The 22,385-nt window shown below is 44.8% G+C and overlaps 1 protein-coding gene across 1 annotated transcript in view; it reads left to right on the top strand.

The window, feature by feature from the left end:
* The window catches only part of casz1 (castor zinc finger 1), a 129,358-nt gene that overhangs the window by 98,516 nt on the left and 8,457 nt on the right, over positions 1-22,385 (top strand). The window contains exons 8-12 of the mRNA XM_060851972.1: positions 4,130-4,294; positions 12,150-12,322; positions 13,117-13,961; positions 17,510-17,642; positions 21,372-21,435. Of these exons, the coding sequence (XP_060707955.1) occupies positions 4,130-4,294; positions 12,150-12,322; positions 13,117-13,961; positions 17,510-17,642; positions 21,372-21,435 (1,380 nt within the window). The remainder of the gene's footprint in view (positions 1-4,129; positions 4,295-12,149; positions 12,323-13,116; positions 13,962-17,509; positions 17,643-21,371; positions 21,436-22,385) is intronic.

Below are 22,385 nucleotides of genomic sequence, written 5' to 3'. Positions count from 1 at the left end.
AATGATTCCTCTTCTGGGAGAATCTACAACTAGGGGTCATAGTTTAACATTAACAGTCACCCATTTAAGATAAAAAATATCTTAGGGTTAAGTGTGTTCGGAATTCTCTTCCTCAAAAGGCAGTGGATATAGAATCGCTAAATATTGATAAGGCAAAGGCAGATCGATTCTTGGTGGCCAAGGGACAGGGTGACAGATTATCAATGGGATATGCAGAAATGTAGAGTTGAGGTTAAAAGCAGAACAGCCATTATCTTATTGAATGGGGGAGCAGGCTCGAAGGGCTGAATGGCCTACTCCTGTTCCTTGATTACATGTTGATAAAGTTACTTTCACAAATATCACACAGAGTAATTTTAACCCTGCACTCTGCTGTGACTACATACAGTTCGGATAGATTCCTCTTTGTATGTAGGACGCCTCACAACTCTCTAACTCTAGCTCCAAGTTGGAGTGCCTGTGTGCAACCCTCTGTTTGTGTGTTGTTTCAAGGGATTTCATCAATTCCTGCTGCAAGCTTTCAGAGGCATTCAGGGTTTACACAGCTGGTGTTCCGAACATGATGAACATGGAGATGAGTGCCCACTGTCAGATTTCAGAGTGGGATAAGCAATTTATTCAATTGGAGATACTTGAGAAACCAATTCTAGAGAATGGAGTTCTGGCTGAGGTGTGGATAAATCTGATTGCTTCAACTCATAAAATAAGCTTATCCCATGAGCGAGATTGTACCAGTGTAAACTGGTTAGAAGCATTACACTTTACACTGTAGATAAAGAAAGAATTAACATTGAGTCCAATATGTATCTTCTTCAGAACTGAAGAAGATGGCTCCAAAGAAAAGTCAGACTGGACTCCAGACATTAACTGTGTTTCTCTCTCCACAGCTTCTGCCAGACCTGCTGAGTTTCTACAGCATTCTGTGTGTTTGTTTCAGATTTCCAACACCTGCAGTATTTTGCTTTTATTCAACCTCATCCTGCAGATTGATGAACAAGGCGAGATAGTGAGCCCTGGTCCCATCAGCCTATTGCAAACCGGTATAACAAAGAAACTAGTCAAAAAGTGTGGTGCTGGAAAAGCACAGCCGGTCAGGCAGCATCTGAGCAGCAGGAGAGTCGACGTTTCAAGCATAAGCTCTTCCCGTCGAAGAGTTTATGCGCAAAACATCGACTCTCCTGCTCCTGGGATGCTGCCTGATCAGCTGTGCTCTTCCAGCACCACAGCTTTTGTCTCTGATCTCCAGCATCTGCAGTCCTCACTTTCTCCTAATAGAGACACTGCCCACTCTTTTCAAATTCCTTGCGATCTCCTGGAATCCAGGAGCAAATTCCTGATCCCAGTCCTGGCTCCAAGGCAGTGAAAGTCTGACCCTTCCCAGGGTGAGAGGGAAGAGGATAAGCAAGCCAGAACCGACAGGCATGGGCAGGGCACAGTGGGCAGGGGCATGGGTAGGTAGCCTGTCTGTGGCTTACCTGCTCCTGTCAGGATGTGGGTGAGTGAGCAGCCCATTATTAAGCAGGCAAGGCTTAAAGAAAACGCTTTCCTTTCACAAAGTAAAATCAAACGAGTCAGCAGAAGAAATGCCATCCACCGACACTTAAAGCTTGAAATGGACTTTAAATTATGGAAACATTAAAAACAGTTAAGCTTTTACAAGCAAACTGTTATGACATAAGGGATACACTTAGACAACTGTAAAGTGTTATCTAATAGCTGGTGTACAGACATTTCTATCCCCTACCTGTGGTATAAAGAGGAACTATAAAGGGAGTTCAGTTTCTGCTGGGGGTTTCTCTATTTCAAACTGCTTTTCATTATGGTCCTGGTTGGCGATAATTTACTTCATATTTTTACTTGGCGTTAACATCTAAGGTGGAATTTCACAGCCACTCCACATCCCCCTACTTTCTGCTCCCTCACCTGCCACACGTTGGCAAGATCTCCTCTCAACCACACACCACCCTATCTTGGAAAGAGAGTGCTGTTCCTTCAGTGTTGCTAGGTCAAAATCCTGAAATTTCCTCCCAGTGGCACTGGGAGTCCCTACACCACAAGGACTGCAGGATTCAAGAAGGGCAACTCCCCGCTACCTTCTCTGGGGCAGTTAGACACAGAAATATTCACCCAGCCAGGGATGTCCACACCCAATGAACAATGTAATGGCCCACACTTGGAGTGAATAGCTGCTGCCCCCAGAACAAGGGGTGAAATTCTAAAAACAAATACTTTTAAACGGAGCAGAAAAATAAGGAATCTAAAGGAGAAGATGTAATAGAGAGAAGACACACTTGCTCCAGGAACCCAGAGTTCACCCAGCCCTCACTTTACCTTAATGGATTTGCCAAGAGATACTTTAAAAAGAAACAGAGACTCACTGTGAAATGTTTTCATGAAGCAAGTTAGGGTCAGAAAAGGTGGTGGAAACAAATTGATGAACCGCTGGAATACTTGAACCAGAAAGTATTTGTTGCAGCAGAAGGTGAGAGGGGACTAATCTTTCCAATGAGCCAGCATTGGAGTCATGGCCTGGATAGCCTTTCTTTCTGTGCTGTAAGAAGATGATAGACCTGTGAATATACAATTAATCCCTTCCTTTACCTGAGGCATGGATTCTATCCACATAAACATGGAGCAAGAAATCACTGAGGAATGAAACAAAAGTCGGGTGATAATTGGTGGAAGTGAGTTGAAATGTGCATATGATGGAGAGAGACACCATGGAAGAGAAGCCCAGAGTGAAGGCTGCTGGTCCTTGGAGTTCATGAAAAATGAACTGAGTTACAGGAATTCAGTTCTCCAGATCACTGAATTCAAATCCAAAATCGTCAAAGGTCATTCACAAACCATAACCTCCCCCCAATTACAGAATGTGATCCTCACCAGTAAAATCTCAGAATCCCACTGATGGACAACAGAATTCAACTGTAGTCAGTCCTGAGTAACCACTGGACTGACTTGGAAATGAACAAGTTGTAGGTTGTGTATCCAATGTTCCAGTTCCTGAGTTTGACTTATTCGATCTCCATAAAGCTGTGTCTCTGCCTCCCCAAAAATGACGATTTCAGCAGGTTGTCACGATGAGTGATGCCACTGTCTAATGCTGCAAGTGCTATTCAGACAGCAGCTACATGGAGCAGTATATACACTCTACTGAAGCTATTCAGATTGCAGCTACATGGAGCAGTATATACACTCTACTGAAGCTATTCAGATTGCAGCTACATGGAGCAGTATATGCACTCTACTGAAGCTATTCAGATTGCAGCTACATGGAGCAGTATATGCACTCTACTGAAGCTATTCAGATTGCAGCTACATGGAGCAGTATATGCACTCTGCTGAAGTTATTCAGACAGCAGCTACATGGAGCAGTATATACACTCTGCTGAAGTTATTCAGATTGCAGCTACATGGAGCAGTATATACACTCTGCTGAAGTTATTCAGATTGCAGCTACATGGAGCAGTATATACACTCTACTGAAGTTATTCAGATAGCAGCTACATGGAGCAGTATATGCACTCTACTGAAGTTATTCAGATTGCAGCTACATGGTGCAGTATATGCACTCTGCCAAAGCAGAGTGGGGGCATGAGGATCAAGAGGAAGCAGATACAGCCCATTGAGTCAGCTTCCCTATTCAGTGAGATCATGGCTGATCGGAGAATCCTCAACTCCACTTTCCTGTCTTTGTTTCCATAACTCTTACTTCCCTTAATGATAAAAATCTGTCTTTCTCAGCCTTGACAGCCCTTAACGGTAAAGAATTCCATGGATTTACTACCGAACAAATTCTTCCTCATCTCTGTCTTAAATGTGCAACTCCTTATTCTGAGATTATGCCATTTGGTCCTAGTCTCTCCTGTAATGGAAAATAATTTTTCAGCATCAACCTATCAAGCCCCCTCAGAATCCTGTCTGTTTTCATAAGGTTGCTTCTCATTCCTTTATATTCCAAAGAGTCCAGACCCAATCTACCCAACCTCTTCTCATAAGACAATCAGATTGCAGCTGATTCTGTGTCTCAACTCCATTTCACTGCCTGCACCCCCATATCCCTTCACCCCCCCCCCCACAAATGGCCCTTGACTAACAAGACTCTATTTCCCTTTTGTTATTTTGACAGAGGTTTACCAGTAAACAGGATGTGATACGACACTACAACATGCACAAGAAGAGAGATAACTCCCTGCAACATGGTTTCATGCGCTTCAGCCCCTTGGATGACTGCAGTGTCTACTACCATGGCTGCCACCTTAATGGAAAGAGTACACATTACCATTGCATGCAGGTAACCCTCTCCTACCAGCAGCAGGCAATAACTGCCTGCTCCTTTAGACTGAATGCAGTGGTGATGTACTGTCTTACTGCCATTCAGTCATTCATTGCTGGGTAATGTGTGTTTCATGACGTGTGTGTGCATGTGTGCATATGTGTCTGTATTGGACGAATGAACCCCAACCCAGTAGAGGAGTGGTGCAGTCACTGGCCTAGAAATCCAGAGACCCAAGCTGTTGCTGTAGGGAAATAAAGCAAAGAACAATGGATGCTGGAAGTCTGAAACAAGTCTGCCCTTGGGACATGGGTTCAAATCCCACTATAATAGCACTCAGTAATTTCAATTATATTTTGGTAATAAATTCGGATTCCATAATTAGTCATTACTGATGATGATAAAAAATAACACAACACCAGGTTATAGACCAACAGGGTTATTTGGGAGTCCTAGCTTTCAGAGTGTTGCTTCTTCGTCAGGTAGCTAGTGGAGCAGATGGTGACCACAAAACTATCATTGATTATCATAAAAACCCATTCAGTTTAGTAAGGCCTTTTAAGAAGGAAATCTGGCCTACATCTGACTCCACACCCACAGCAATGTAGTTGACTCTTAATTGCCGCCAAAAGACAGAGCAAGGCACTGAGTTCAAGGGCCGTTAGGGATGGGAAACAAACACTGGCCTTGCCAGCGATGCGCACATCCCATGAAAAAGTTTCTTGAAAAACATCGGTGGAGTTGGTCGTAGCAGGATCACCAGCTTCAGTGGAGGATGTCAGGAAGTACAGAGAGTTAGCAGCACTGTTTGCTGTGTTGTTTCAAAATTTGGCTGTTAATGAGCTGACATGCGTACCTGTCTCTTTAAAAGTTTGTGAAATAGAGAGTGTTAAATGTTCTTTTTATTTCTGATGAGATGTTAAAAAATTGATCAATATCCTCAGTGCCCTGTAGCTGTATGAGCAGTATCCCAGGGGGCTTAGGAATCAAACAGTTATCCTGTTAGAAACAAGGACACAAGAGATAAAAGGAGTCGGCCATTCAGCCCCTCAAGCCTGCATTGGCATTCATTATAGTCTTAGGACAACTTTGGCTTCAAAATCACTTTCTTACCTGCTCCCCCATGTCCCTTGATTCCCCAAGATACTAAGTATCAGTGAGGGAGGACCCACCAGCCTGTACAGTAGAGATTGCAAAGCTTTGCAACCTTTTGAGTGAAGTAATTACTCTTCATCTCAACTGATCACCCCCGACCCCCATACTTTAGATTCTGAGTCGGGGAGAAACAGTTTACCCTTTGGAGCCCCCTCAGAACCTTCTGTTTGAATGAGACCAGTTCTCTCATCTCCGTGGCCCAATTCACTCTTGGAACGATGCAGGGAGCTCCAAGCAGCACGGCCCTGGGTCACAGGCCTCCCAGCTTTAAACCCTGAGAGGTGAGGCAGCTTCCTGGGAATCTGGGTGAACAATGGGAGTGCATCGTTAGTGAAGGAGGGAGAAGTCCAGAACAGGAACTGGACAAGAATGGAGACAGCAGCAGCCTGACTGGGAAGCACAAAGCTAGTGAAACCCCCAGAAGTCGCATTGCTCCTCAGCACTGACAGAGCAGGGCTCGACAGACTGAACGAGGGACGCTTAAAAGATACCTCCTTCCTCTCAAAGGAGAAATAAGAACAAAGCTTCTAGCAAATGGGATTTTAAAAAAAACCTGAAATCTCACTCATACCACAGCCTGCTATAATTCCAGCAAGGCTGTATCTCTTGCGAGTTTTTCAGTCTTTCACACTCATGACACATCCGCACTTGTTCAATTCCCAGTGTGCGATATCCTCAGTGAACTCTGCAGAGGCTCCCTGAGCCCAATCTGCTGCAGGAAATGCTTTTCCTGCCTCCAGTCGCATGTTGTCATTCAGGAACGGTCTCTGCACATTCGTGATATTGCCTGAGGCTAATTTTAGCTCTGGGCTGGGGAGCATGCCGTTAAAATAATGCAAGTCGGAGAGACTTCAGCCCAAAATAAATCCTCCTGGTCTTTCTCAACAGGGAAAGGTCAAGTTCAAATACTGAAGGTTTGAAGTAAGGGATTTAGATTACTATGAATGAACAATACAATTTTTAGGGAGTCTTTAACACAATTTTGAACAAAGCAGATTTAAATCTGCAAATCTTTTAAAAAGAAAGTGATGCTTTAAACTCCAGCTTTTGTTGTCTGTTATGCTGAATTCCAACCTGACCTGTCACATCATTTCCCTGTCACACCCCTCTCTCTAATTCCACAGAAAACAAAAGCAAAGGACAGGGGGGAACTAATGAATGTGGTTAAGGGAGAAATGTTAGTCAAGACATTGGATGACATCCCAACTTCTCCCTGGAATCTGTCACCAGCCCCTTCACATTTATCTGAACAGACAGGAGCTCAGTCAAAAGTCCTGTCTCAAAGACACCACTTCAGACAATGCAGGAACATTGTGGTATTGGCCAAGCCTCAGCTGAGCATGTCTTCAAACCTGTTTCAGGCCAATTTTAGCCCTGTCCACCCGGTGGTAATATCTACCATCGACAAGACACACGGCAACAACTCACCAAGGCTCCTTCAGCAGCACCTTCCAATTCTATAACTTTGACTATCGAGAAGAACATGGGCAGCAGATACATGGGAACACCACAAGATCCCCTCCGAGACACTCCCCATCCTGACTTGGAAACCTATCACAGTTCCTTCAGTGTCACTGGGTCAAAATCCTGGAATTCCCTCTCTAAGGGCATTGTGGGTCAACCCACAACAGTAGGACCACAGCAGTTCAAGAAGGCAGCTCACCCCCACCTTCTACAGAGAGCAACAAGGGCTAGACAAAAAATTACTGGCACAGCTAGAGTGCCCTCATCCTGTCAATGAATGATAAAAAAAAGAAATGGCTCTGACAGTGGAATGCTGCATCTCCTGCACCTACCCACAGGACACAGTGAGGACTGCAGATGCGGGAGAGTCAGAGTCGGAAAGTGTGGCGCTGGAAAAGCACAGCAGGCCAGGCAGCATCCAAGGAGCAGGAGAGTCGATGTTTCGGGTGTAAACTCTTCATTCCTGATGTACCTTTCCAGTGCTGCACCTTTGACTCTGCACATATCCACAGCCAACTTTCTTCCCAGTAAAAGACCAGTCCAGGGGCCCATCTGAAGCCAGCTCAGAGCTTCATGGAGCATGTCTTCCTGTGAGATCCACAGAATTGCAACAATTCCAACTTGGAGAAATGGACAGACCCACGTGTGCACCAGAGTGGAGGAAGGACGACCTAACCCGAGCTTCCTAGAGGGTTGGCTGTAGGTTGCTGACAAATCCGTCCGGGAAAATATCCCAGATCCTCAGGGGGCATGGCTCGGCAGAAGAATTGTTTCCTTCTCCCACCCCCCCACTTCCAACCCCCACTGTGCTGACAAGGACACATGGCTGATGGGTGCTATCCATCAGCAATTACAGTCATTCCTGTTGCCAACTTACCTCCTGCTTACGATCCAGAAAAATGTCCTCTTTCCTGGGTGGCTGTTGATCAGAATTTGAAGGGACCTGTGTCACAGTGGTACTACTACCTGCATCTTTGGCCCAGAAGTTCCAGGTTCATGGGCAGGTCGGTGGCACAGTGGTTAGCACTGCTGCCTCACAGCGCCAGAGACCCGGGTTCAATTCCCGCCTCAGGCGACTGACTGTGTGGAGTTTGCACGTTCTCTGCGTGGGTTTCCTCTGGGTGCTCCGGTTTCCTCCCACAGTCCAAAGATGTGCGGGTCAGGTGAATTAGCCATGCTAAATTGCCCGTAGTGTTAGGTAAGGGGTATGGGTGGGTTGCACTTTGGTGGGTCGGTGTGGACTTGTTGGGCCGAAGGGCCTGTTTCCACACTGTAAGTAATCTAATCTGTTCTCTTCTGATGGGTTGCAACTCTTTTGAATGGGTTGAATCAAAATAATTTCTTCAAACAATCTTTGTGCCTTCATATCTACATTCCCTCCAATGTTTCCTGGCTCCGTGCGGAACTCTGAGCTCCAAATACAGAAGTATCTCCTGGAACTGAGAACCATGTCACACATCAATAGGCAAGTGACTTCCCAGCCTGACACTGTTTCCCACCATAAGAAATAAGAACAGGAGTAGGCCATTCGGCCCCTCGTGCACCTTCTGCCATTCAATAGGATCGTGGTTGATACGGCATTCCTCACATCCTTGTCCTTTCTCTATGACCCTTGATTCCCCAAGAATCTCATGAACCTTCTCTGAACTGCCTCCAATGAAATAAAACCTTTCCTTAAATAAAGGGACCAAAACTGCTCGCAGTGCTCCAGATGTGGTCTCACCAGCCACTTATACAACTGAAGTCAGACTTCCCTACTGTTATACTCCAACCTGCTTGAAACACCTAAGATGATATTAGGACAGATGACGCAGAGGTGGCTTTAAGGAGGAGTGAGAGGTAGACCATTTTAGGGAGACAATTTCTGAGCTGAGGCACTGCCCTTTTAAACTGGCCCCTGAGGTGAAATATTGACAGTAAATTATCTGTCCTAACCCCTGAGGAATTACTAACCGCACAAGAGCAAACCTAGAGAGGGGAGAAGTTGACTTTAACAAAATTACTCTCGAGTTTCCAAACCTGAAGTCAATGCAATCTTTCTGTTTCTACCCAAAGCAATTAAAGCAGAAATTTCTATCACTAAATAATTTATTTAGACTATGCAATTAAGTTATGCTAATATAAACAGACAGGGTTTTAATACACTCATCTGAAATTCCTCTTCTTATTATTTGGACAGGTGAGCTTTGAGAAAAGATTATGCCTCAGTGACCTTGGTCCTCTGGAATCCCAACCATTGCTTTTGCACATCTCTTTCCTGTTTTAAGTCACTCATTAAAAGCAACCTATTTGATTTAGCTTTTGACGACCTGCCCTATAATCTCCTGCTCTGGTTCAGTCTCAGTTATTATTTCACCAGAGGAGCACCTTGAAAAGCTGTCCCACATTAAGGTGCTATATAAATGCAAATAGTTGCTATAAAAGCAAATGCTGGGGAGCCTGAGATATAAACAGGATATAATCAGCAGGCCTAGCTGCATCTGTGTGAGAACACTGGGGGCACAGAATGTGGAGGTGGGTAACAGGAGATGGGCCCACTGACCCCAGAAACAGTGCAGAGGCTGTCGGGTGCCAAGATGAGCTGTTGAAAACACCCCCTCCCCCCACCTTTACTGCCCTGGGGCTTTCTCTCCATTAAAGTAAAACAGGCACCTAGGCCTCACCCCTCCCACACCCTCAATCTACCCCCATCCGCCATACATTTTATATTCCATCTATGGCATCCCATGACCTCCACCCATCTCTCATATTCCCTCCAATGGCAACCTATGTTCCTGTAGCCATTCCATGACCCCTTATAGCCTTGATGCCAACTTAGTGCCAGCCCATATGTCCTGCACCACCTATCTGCCCTTTTATCTTTCGTGCCAACTCAGTTGCATCCACCATTAGCTGACCTCAGGAGCCACAGTGAGATGGAATAACATTTCTGAGTATTTGCTACAGGCTTCATTATTAAAAGTAATTGTCATTAATAACACTTAATTCCTTACTTGAAAGAAAAACAAACCGTTGCATTCATAGCCCTAAATTAAAGACAACAAATTACTTCATGACAAAGTGGAGCTGTCAATCAAACTGTGAATTTACAGCCTCCCTGGCTGTGATAACAATAGGTTGTGGGTGCAGGGTGCAGCACTAATCCTATAATTGTGACCCTCAGATGTATGTCTCCAAACAGTGAAATAGCAATGAATGATTTTAATTCAGCAGAATTTTTGATTTTTCAGAAATATAAAATGCCTTGGGGTTTAATATGCTTGATAGTTTGACAGTTCCATAGAGTTTATCCATGTTTTATGCAGATTCATGTCAACTCTTAATAATCCCAAAGGAATGCCCAACATCTTCCAAAGAGCTCCTGACCTCACTCACAGAGATCACTTGAGGAAGCACATAGAACATAGAAAAATACAGCGCAGTACAGGCCCTTCGGCCCTCGATGTTGCGCCGATCCAAGCCCACTAACCTACACTAGCCCACTTTCCTCCATATGCCTATCCAATGCTCGTTTAAATGCCCATAAAGAGGGAGAGTCCACCACTGTTACTGGCAGGGCATTCCATGAACTGGTTAGCAAACTGATTCTGAACAAAGCATTGCCATGGAGAAAATAAAATGAAAAGGAAGCAATCCCCTTTTCCCTTGTAATACAAGTTGTTATGATTATTTGAAATTGAGCATTCTTGCATTTGTCCTGATGGGTGCAAAACCAAAAAAGCTTCCGCAATATGATTCCTTGTTCAGCAAGACTCAAGTTCTGGTCACCCAAGAGACTGTTTGAGCAGGAACACAGAGAGATAAGAAAATATCAGAGCTCCCTGATGTTTCATCTCGAGATAGTTCTGGCACAGCAGTGGAAGGGTTTGGCTAATTTGAAATAAAACCATTACCTCACTCAAAACTAAAGCAGGGAAAAGTAGCCATGAAGAGAAGACACTGACCACATGCTGTGGTTTTAACTTATTCCTTTGAAAAAATACTTTAGTGAGTCTTATGTCTTATTCTCTTAGAAAGGTAATTCTATAAAAATAATAGAACTTTGGGTTATTTCTATTAAATGCTCAACTTCACAGTAAATGTAGGACAAGGGGAATTATCAACAAAGGGACAAGGCCTGAATTCTCAGTCATCCCTAATACTATGGCAATAAGAACATACAAGCTTTTCCCTAGTGGTTAAATTTCTTTGGATCCCTATAATGTGGAAGCAGGCCATTCAGCCCAACAAGTCCACACCAACCCGCTGAAGAGCATCCCACCCAGATCCATTCCTTTATCCTATCCCTGTAACTCTGCATTTCCAATGGATAATGCAACTAACCTACACATCCCTGGACACTATGGGACAATTTAGCATAGCCAATCCACACCAACCTGCGCATCTTTGGACTGTGGGAGGAAACTGGAGGAAACCCATACAGATATAGGGAGAATGTGCAAACTCCACTTAGACAATCACCTAAGGTTAGAATCGAACCTGGGTCTATGGTGCTGTGAGGCATCGGGTATTTAATAGGTTTCATCATTGTCCAGTGCCTTCAGTTTGTTTTCCACTTCTGGACTGACCAAAACCCAGCACAACCTCCCCCCCCCCCACCGCCCCACCCACCTTCTGTCTATATCCACTGTGCTATCAGATAGGGAGCTTTGGACAAGCCATAATGTCGTGGATCGGCTCCTTCCCTCAACCCCAGTCCTGTCCGCCTTGAGTAAAGTCCAATCCCTCGGTATGACTGAATAGCCCCTTCTCCAAACACTGTCTCAGGATGAAATAGCAGGATGGGAATGGGATTCCTGTGACTGACTACATGGAACAGCCATTGATGCTGTTGGGAGAAATCTGGATGAGACCTAGCCTGAGGGATGAAGACTTTGGAAGGGTCCCGAGTTACAACAGCTGCACATTGTTAAGGTGGTGGGAGGTGTACCTGGCTTGTCATTACCTATCCAGGCCCATAGGCACAAACTCATTTCGATGAAAGCACTCTCTTCCATTCTCACCTTCACATTTAAGGTTCTTTAAGGACTCTGCTCTCCCAATCCTCCTCCAATTGTTGTGACTCCAGGCCCCTCAAATCTCTTCTTCACTAGACTCTGTCCCTTATCCAACTTGCCCTAACATAGCAGTCTCATACATTCAGCTTCCAGAGTCCTATTCCCTTCCTGAGCTTCCGTTCACCTTCCGCCTCCCCACCCTCAACAGTCTCCTTGAAGCTCTCTCAACGGAGCCTTCCATTTCTCTCGCCCTCCAGGTGGGTTGCACTAAGGTTTACACCAGTACGTCTGATGTGATGACCCATGAAAACTTCCACAAGAAGAACGCCCAGCTAATCAATGATGGCTTTCAGCGCTTTCGTGCGACAGAGGATTGTGGGACCCTTGGCTGCCAGTTCTATGGACAAAAGACCACACACTTTCACTGCAGGTACATCCCAATCCAATTCAATATCCCCCTCTATGTATAAAGTGACATCTATGACTCTCTTAGTCACCCTTAGAAAGTTTCTAGATGAGACCAGGTGCGCTGAATGGCCTTGGCCAAGAATTGAAGCAGTCCTATATATATAGGAAACTTTGAATGCTTTACTATGTTAAATGTGCTATATAACTGCAAACTGCCATGTGAAGAGATTGGAGGAAGAGTAACAAACATCTGGATGTAAGCTCTCTCGTGGAGCGTTGTGTTGTTGATGTTTCAAGTCCCTAAAGTGTACAAACCAAAGCTGATGCTCAGGTGCGGAGCGGTACTGAAGGAGTGCTGCATTGTCAGAGGTACTGTCCATCAGCTGAGATGTTAAAACTGAAGCACTGTATGTCCCCTCGGGTGGGCATTAAAAACTCCATTTCACAGGTTCAAAGAAAACAGAGATGTTATCCCTTGGCTAATATGAACCCCTCAATCAGCAACACACTAAAAAAACCTGATTATTCTCACTTTGTGCTTTGTGGAGCTTGCTGTTTGCAAATTGGCTCTACATTTCCTGTAACAGTGACAACACTCCGCAAGTACTTCATTGGCCGTAAAGCACTTTGAGACAAATAAATGCAAGTCTTTTTTATCCTCTGGGTATTAAGCTAAGCTGTTATTGGAAAGAAAACCTGAGACACACACGCACTGTGACCTATACTCAGTGATAAGTATGTGACAGTGAGGGACAAAAGGGGAGCTGGAATGTAGGGAACGATGCAGTCTGCTCATTAACCTCTCCATTTTCCCAGGCGTCCTGGCTGTACTTTCACCTTCAAAAACAAGTGTGATATCGAAAAGCACAAGAGTTATCACATCAAGGATGACGCCTACGCCAAGGATGGCTTCAAGAAGTTCTACAAATACGAGGAATGCAAGTACGAGGGCTGTGTCTACAGCAAGGCCACGAACCACTTCCACTGTATCCGGGTGGGCTGCGGCTTCACCTTCACCTCCACCAGTCAGATGACCTCGCACAAGCGAAAACACGAACGCCGTCACATCCGCAACACGGGAGGTCCCGGCCTGGCTTCCCAGCTGCTGGGCCGCAAGGAGAACGAACAGGATGACTCCAGCAATGACGATCTGATTGACTACTCAGCGATAAGCAGCAAGAACTCGAGTCTGAGCGCATCCCCGACAAGCCAGCAATCTGCGGGACCGATACTCCTCCCCACTCCCACCACAGAGATCTCCTCGAGCCAGGCCGCCAGGCCGACCAGTAACGTCATCCCAGCAACCAAGATGTCGACGATACTTCCGCAAACGCTGTCCAGCCCCATCCCAGTCGCCTTGGCACTCTCCAATGCCGGTCTCTCCAATACCGGCCCCTTCTTCCCTATCATTCCCAATAGGGTCTCCATGGCCATCCCCGTGACAGCAGCCAACCTGATATCCGCCATCTCCTCCAGCGTTCCCACCGTGCCGACGGAATCGCCTTCACAAGTTGTCTCGGGGTCCAGCAACACAATCCCCCTGTCTCCAGCTGCTGCAACCACCATCATGGAGAAGATCACAGCCAGCAAAGGGCTCATCTCCCCAATGATGGCCCGCCTTGCAGCTGCAGCTCTCAAACCATCCAACCCAGCAGACCTAGGTGAGGCATTGGGGTATGACTAACCCTGGTATTTTGTACTCATCGTAAGAAGAACAGATCATCCCCAACTTGACATTGAGAAACTGAGCTGCACTAGCCTCACGTTTGAGGGATAGGTCAATGCGGGTGATCTGGAGTGGTTTTGTTGGAGCTGGATTTGAATTTGAGCAGAAACATCCTTTAAAACTATTAGTCAGATCATCATTCAATGAGATTATGGATGATATAATTCTCAACTCTGCTTTCCTGCCTTTTTTCCCCTTAAACTTTGATTACCTTACTGATTAGAAATCTGTTTATCTCAGCCTTGAGTATATTGAATGAGCCATGAGATGTCACGGGAGAGCCCAGGACCAAAGGACACCACCTCAGAATAAGTGGACAGATATTTAAGACAGAAATGAGGAGCAATTTACGCTCAGACTGTCATGAATCTGTGGAATTCTTTCCTGTCAGGGTATTCAAGGCTGAGACAGACAGATTTTTAATCGGTCAGGGAATCAAGGATTATGGAGAAAAGGCAGGAAGCTGGAGCTGAAGATCATTGGATCAACCATGATCTCATTGGATATCAGGGCAGACTCAATGGGCTAAATTTCCCTCTTCTGCTCCGATGTTTTGTGGTTTTATGGGAATCCTCCCTCCAATAATACTCAGTGTAATGTGCTTCGCTTTGCTGTCCCTTCAAATTCTTTCAAGTAGGAGTTTATTATTTTGTTCATAACAGGGAAGACCATTTCGGTGAACTGTCTCCTCTCTGTTAAAGTTCAAATACCTGATCATGTTAAAATGAGTTTCTCTCACTTTAGATTTTGCCTTCAATTCTGAGGCCTCTTTTTATTAACTGGATTACTGTTCATAGAGCAAGTCTGCTTGTTACTATAATGTGATAACACTTAAAAACCTAATTAACAGTTCACCACCGCCCCCCCCCCCCCTTCTCCTGTGAATGGAAAGCCACAGAACTTTCTATGTCTGTGGTCTATTTTCCAACAAAAAACAAAAACCCACACATCTTTAAAGACAGTCTTGGTTCAGGAATATGTAGGTTAAGTGCATTAGTCAGGGGTAAATGTAGACTAATAGGGTAGTCTGGGTGGGTGACTCTTTGGAGGGTCAGTATGGACTTGTTGGGCCAAAGGGCCTGTTTCCACAATGTAGGGATTCTATGATTCTAACTCATTTTTTTCACCAACATCACAAGAAAATCACTTGTGTTCTCCAACTGATTAATTAATATGCAAGACCCATTAAGGTGAGGGAGAGGTGAGGAGAGATGGAGAAAGGACATTTCACTTTTATAGATTTTCTCATCAATCTGCTGTGTGATGTTATTACACAACTCAGGCAGAGGTGGGTTTGAATCTGGGTGTCCTGGCTCAGAGGTGGGGACACTACCAACAGGAGCACAGATATTTCAGAATACTTTGTGTTAATGTTTTATCAATGGCGAGTCATTATATTCAGAAGGTGGGTCTTGACTGGCGACTCACCTTGTGTGTTGCATAAATATAGGACCAGAGTGAAAGAGGGGTTGTATTTCGAGGTGCACAGCACACAATGTGTGTCTCGATAAATAAAAGTTTGTCAGTGATTTCCCCACTAATGATTTTTTTTGCTGTGCTCAGCCCATTCATTAAGTGTACAGGAGCTTTGATTTTTTTTCTTAAAGGGTGCAACCTGTGTGTGACCCACACAGTAAGGTCTGGGTACCCAAAGGGAGCATTGCTCAGCTTCCTGAATGTGGAGCAAAATGGGGTAAGGAATTGCACAAGTCAAAAGGTTTGGTGCTGGAAAATCGCAGCAGGTCAGGCAGCATCCGAGGAGCAGGAGAGTCAATGTTTCACGCATGAGTTTTTCATCGGCTGGGCTTTTCCAGCACCACACTTTTTGATTCTGATCTCCAGCATCTGCATACCTCACTTTCTCCCAACGAATTACACAAAGTGACCAAAAGCTTGGTCAGAGAGATTGCTTTTGAATAAAGACAAAGTGTGGAGGTGCAGTGAAGGAATTCCCGAACCTGGGAATGGGTAGCTGGAAACATGCGTTCCAGCGGTGCAGTGATCAAAATTGGGAATGCCCAAGATGCTAGGAAGGCTAAGGAGCACAAATGTTCCAGAGATCTATGAAGGCCGAAGGAAAATGCAGAAAGCAGGGGGTGAAGTGGGGTGGGGGTGGTGGGGGAGGATGGGATTTGAAAATCAAGATGAGGATTTTGTGATCAAGGTGTTGTTAGACTGAGAACCAAAACAGTTAGTGCTCTATGAATGGGTCTTGCTGAGAAATACGACATGGTGGCAGCATTATAATGACTTCAAGTTTATGGAGCTTAGTATGTGGGTGACCAACTTTGGCTTCAATTTAGTGAGTAGCGTGAATTTGGTGCTGTCCATGGTAACAGCTCTGAGCACATGCACAGTGAAATGCAGCTTTTTCCTTCTCTCTTTACACTTTGCTCACAATCCCTTGACTTTGTATTTCCCAAGTCTGAGCTCATTCTTTTTTCTAAAAAACAAAGTGAGGGAATGATTTGATGAGGTGGGTAATGTTCAGATATTAAGAAGAAGCAAGAACAGAAACAGCATTGACCTTGTGAGATTTTGGTGTAAACTGCAGATTAACCAGAACTCTTCTTTCAAATTATTCCTATTGCTGGTTAAAGCAGAGGTTAGGGTTAATCTGCTTCTCTGTGGAATTCTGAGTTGAACATTTAGCATCCTTAGTGTCTCACTGTGTAAGTTCAAGGCCTTTGAGAATTGCTCGAGTCAGAAAGCTTGAAATTTGCTCAATGCAGAGTTTAGCTTCTACAACTTCTGTTGAGATATAAACCTACACTGGGGTTGCTAGATGGGAGCAGGTCAATCAACACTTTGTTTCCTTTCAGCTCACTAGCCATCCTGAGAAGTAGGACAGGTTTTCTTTGGGTGGGAAATACTAATTTTTCTGCCCGAGGCAAAATTAATATTTCAGTCTCTTGGGGTATTTCAGAAAAGGTTGGGCACAGGCTGTTCTGTAAGCTGATTTATTCTCTTTGCACATGGCCTTTCTCAATACCTTGCTTATAAATGTGATCTGCCCATCTGGGTGGGTGTGGGGGAGAGGATTGGGGAGAAGGTGGGGGATGGGATGGGGGTGGGACAAACCTGTTTGAACTGATCTGATTGGCTGTCAAGTTTGATCTGGCATGGATGGGAGATGTTCTTCTTGAGCATGCTCTGTTGGAGGCTGAAGCGTCTCCATGGAAACATAGACATCCTGAAATGAGGCAAAGCTTGTCTCTCACACTGGAGCTGCCAGAGACCCTCAGCATTAACATGATTTTTAATGAACGGTTAAGAGGCAGAGCCACAAATCAGATATGACAACAGCAGAATGAAGCCTTTTCACCTCGCTCTCTCTCCCCTCCGACATCTCAAAAGTCCCGGTGGCTTGACGTAATGTGGCAATAACTATCACTCCATTTGTTCTGTCGCTGAGCAAAAGTCAGAACCAATCTCATCACAGGGGACCAACAATGACTTGTTTTTTGCATTTTGTCATAGCAGGAAATGAGCAGCAAACACAATTGAACCAGTTCAGTCTGGTCCCAGTCAAGCAAGAGCCAAGTGACATCACCAAGACCCAATCCCAAAACTCAACACAGAACCAGAGCCTTGATCTGAGCTTGAAGGAGCACAGGTAGGTAGCATGCTGCACTGTGTCGGCAGCACTGGTATTGAACTCAGATTATTACTTCAGTGCTATCTAGAGTGGATAATGTGGTGGCTCAGTGGTTAGCAGTGCTAGGGACCCAAGTTCAATTCCAGCCTTGGGTGATGCCTGTGGGGAGTTTGCATGTTCTCCCTGTGTCTGTGTGGGTTTCTTCCTTCAGTCCAAAGGTGTGCAAGTTAGAGTGTATTGGCAATGGGAATAGGGTGTTGGGTTTGGATGGGATGCTCATTGATGGGGGGGTGGGGGTGTGTGTGTGTGTGCTGAATGGCCTTTTTCCAAACTGTAGGAATTCTATGATCAAATTAGGCATTGAGGAGACAGCACCAAGTCCATGAGGCTGTTCTGACATATTCGCAGCTGGTAATCCCAGTTCTTCAGATATAAAACCAGACAAGTACATTTAATCAACTGCCTACACTCCAGAACAAAGATCCCCATCCGAAAACATCCACTGCTCCCAATTATTCCAAACTTTCACAATATCTTTCCATTGTTTGGTCAGTTGAGGTTTGATTATCAAATTGTTTTCTCTTTTTGGAATACATCCCATTCTGATCAGAGTTCTGTCAAACCTCAAACCTGCAACACACACACACACACACACACACACACACACACACACACACACACACACACACACACACACACACACACACACACACACACACACACTCCATCTTTGATCTGGAATACAGATTGTCTTTCATCATAAGGAAAGCCCTGAGTGATAGACATGCCACCCTGTCAGACTACTCCTCTGTCCCTTCCTATCTCTGCTGCACAGAGATGTCACAGTTACTGCGACCTCAACACTCCCGGTGAATTCAGTCAAGAAGCTGGGTTGTGTGTTAACCTGATCTCTGGTGCTTGGTGTAGTGGCCCCTTGCTCAGGTGGTACTTTTGCTGACAGCTCTAATGCACCCATCGTACAACCAACTTCCTCTGACCTTCCTTCCATGGTGGGGTGGGGTGGGGGGCAATCTTTGTTAATTGGCTGCTGGATCACTGTTAAAATTGAGACATTTGGAGAACAAAAGCTCAGAAAACAAGACGGAAAGTTCCAAAAATGCACATCCCAGGAGCACTGGTTGGTATTCTGCTCATTGTGAAACCCCTCCATATGCACACACTGTACTTAATCCCTCTATGGCCTCACTTCTCCAACTCCACAACCATCTGAGATGTCAGCAATCCTCCAACCCAATTATATATTCCTCACTCCCTTTTCCCAAGCACCGGACTTCAACTCCCTGGATCCTAAGCTCATGAAATAACAGCCTAGACCTTTCCAAATTCTCTCCCCATCTCTCCTTCATCAAGATGCTCCTTAAAACATTCATTCAGGGCTGTGGGCTTTGTTATCTGGGTCAGCAGTTACTGCCCATTTCATATTTCAATTGGAGATTCACAATAATAGGATCCTTTTACCAAGAATATGATTCTTGTCCTAAAGTCTTACCCTTTGTTTTAGTGACAGAGATTTAAGCTGATTACGCTGGGAAGTGACCTGGGGTGTTTAATGACATTATATAAGTAGTTGCTGTGACTTTATTGCTGGTAATGTACAAGATCAGTTCAAAGTGATGTGGAATGCCTCCTTTTCAGACTCTGTCACCTCCTCAGGAACATAGAACAGAACAACACAGTAAAGGCCCTTCAGCCCTCGATGTTGTATCGACCTTTTATCCTACTCTGAGATCAGACTAACCTACATATCTTTCATTGTACTGTCATCCATGTGCCTATCCAAGAGTTGCTTAAATATCCTGAATGTATCTGACTCTACTACCACTGCTAGCAGAGGGATTAAGTACAGTGTGAGCATATGGAGGGGTTTCACACCCACTACTGTCTGTGTAAAGAACCTATCTCTGAATCTCCCCTAAACCTTCCTTCAATCACCTTAAAATTATATCCCCTTGTGATAGACATTTCTGCCATGGGAAAATGTCTCTGATTATTCACTCTACCTAAGCTTCTCATCTTCTTGTACATCTCTATCAACTCACCTCTCATCCTTCTTCGCTCCACTGAGTAAAACCTTCACTCGTTCAACCTTTCTTCATAAGACACACCCTCCAGTCCAGGCAGCATCCTGGGAAATCTCCTCTGTGCCCTCTCTAAAGCTTCCAGAGCCTTTCTATAGTGAGACGACTAGAACCCAACATAGTATTCCAAGTGTGCTCTAACCAAGGCTCCATAGAGTTGCAGCATAACCTCGTGTTTCTTAAATCAATCCCCCTGCTAATGAAAGCCAACACACGATACGCCTTCTTAACAACCCTCTCAACTTGGGTAGCAACTTTGAGGGATCTGTGAACATGGACCCCAAGATCCCTTTATTCCTCCACACTGCCAAGAATCCTGCCTTTAACCCTGTATTCTGCATTCAAATTGGACCTTCCAAAGTGAATCACTTGACAAGGAGTCTCTCGACAATCCTGCAGGCTGCTTCTGCTCATCACTGTGCCTGACGAGCAGCGAGTGACAGAATGAGAGAGGAGGACGTTTATAGATCCTGTCCATCAGGCCTTTGATATCATTCTGCTGCCCCAGGAGTTCCCAAATGGATGTTTTTATTCTAAATCATTCGAGAGAGTGTGCATCACTAGCCTTTGGTGCCTTTCCCTAATTGTCATTGTGGACAGTTCAGAGAAGGATCATTAGATTGATTCCAGATATGGAGGGATCTTCCTATGTGGAGAGGCTGAGGAGGTTGTACTCATTGGAGTTTAGAAGAATAAAAGATGACATAATTGAAACATAGAAGATTATTAAGGGGCCTGACAGACTTGGAGAGGTTGTTTACCCTTGGGAGAGTCTAAGTCCAGAAGGTATAATCTCAGAATAAATGGGTGCCTATTTAAAATAGAAATGAGGAGGAATTTCTTCCATCAGAATGTAGCGAATCCATGGAATTCTTCACCGTCTACAGAAGCTGTATCATTAAGTATATTCAAGGCTAAGATGTGCAAATGTTTAATCCAAGAAATGAATTTAGGATTATAGGGAAAGGGCAGATAGTGGAGTTGAGGATTATCAGAGCAGCCATGGTCTCAATGAATGTCACAGCAAGCTCGATGGGCTGAATGGCCTACATCTGCTCCACTGACTCCAATTTGTTAACATTGAGGTGAGTGAGGCACCTGATATAGAAGGGCTCTAATATCTCGGGAGATATAGAAACAGACCATTTGGTCCAAATGTGTTTGGAGACCTGCTGATTATGACAAATTGATGATAAGGCAAAGAGACATCCGAAGTTCATTTTAAAGAAGCAGCCATTCGGTTTGATGGTTGATGTTGAAAATTCTCTTCAGGATTTTGAATGTGGCTTGCAATTCTGTGTTCCCCATTCTGGATGGTTGATTTATTTTCTATTCCCATGTGGGATATGGGCATCATTGGCAAGATGCCAGCCTTTATTGCCTACTCTCAATCACCCTTTAGAACATGACCTCACTGGATGACGGCGTTATGTAAACAGGTATTTGCCAACATATTTGCTATACTTCAGATTAAAAACTCAGGGATAAACAAACAGTTTAGACCGGGTCAAATAGTCTGTAATGGGAACTATAGCTGGTGTTTTGATTATCATACTGTGGCATTACCACAATGTACATACTGTACTGCACCATCACGTCACAATAGTCAGAGAGAAGCTGAGGTAATTACTTTTCCTTGTTCCTACAGCACTGAATCTAATGGACATGTGGATTCAGGACAGACATCCCTGTTATCCTCATTTCTCAATAAGGTAAGAGTTACCATCAGTGTTTACACCCAGACATAAATTAACAGAAGCAGTGGAGTGTATTCCTGTTCGTTTTCTGTTATTTCAACACCAGTTTCTGAGCCTGTGGTGTCAAAAGCATTCACATTCTAAAGCAATCAATCAATGTGCAGCACACTTCAACTCATCATCCGCAGGTAAATTAACGTAATTAAATGGAGTGGAGTGTGCTGCCATATTGTGCAGTGCAGTGGGTTATAGACCGAGGTACATGTAACAGCCGCAAAGCACAGAGTTACATTTCAGCTGCTTGTCAGGAGGCCAGGGAAGGTTTTTGTCCATTAGTGAAACCAGCTAATTTATAAACGTTCTACTATTTCACATGTTCCACACTGGAAACCTACTCCTGGTCAGCCTCCAGCATCGAAAACTCTTGCTGCCCCTATCTTAAGTTGCTTAACATCCCATTCTTCTCTCACCGCTGTGCTCACTGACTTACAGTGGCTCCCAGTCAAACTTGATTTTATTATTTTCCTCCTTACTTCCAAGTCCTGCTAAGACCTCACTCCTTCCTATCTCTGTAATCTCCAGCCTCCACTACTACCATTCGAGATACCTGCGCTTCCCAATTCTGGCGGCTTAACCATCCATGATTTGCCCAGCTACACTATGGACCGGCTACTCAGATGGACTGAGCAGCAGCAAATGCAATTTAACCCTGACAAGTGTGAGGTGGTGCATTTTGAGATGACTAACAAGGCAAGAGATTACACATTGAAGGGTAGAACCATAGGAAGTGTGTTGCTGGAAAAGCGCAGCAGGTCAGGCAGCGGCAGAAGATGAGGCGCTCTTCCTCCAACCGTCGTGTTGTTTTGGTCTGGTGATGGAGGAGTCCAAGGACCTGCATGTCCTTGGTGGAGTGGGAGGGGGAGTTAAAGTGTTGAGCCACGGGATGGTTGGGTTGGTTGGTCCGG

The sequence above is a fragment of the Hemiscyllium ocellatum genome, chromosome 37 (assembly GCF_020745735.1).
Source record: "Hemiscyllium ocellatum isolate sHemOce1 chromosome 37, sHemOce1.pat.X.cur, whole genome shotgun sequence".
NCBI classification, from domain to species: Eukaryota; Metazoa; Chordata; class Chondrichthyes; order Orectolobiformes; family Hemiscylliidae; genus Hemiscyllium; species Hemiscyllium ocellatum.
This window is presented reverse-complemented; position numbering and strand designations above follow the sequence as displayed.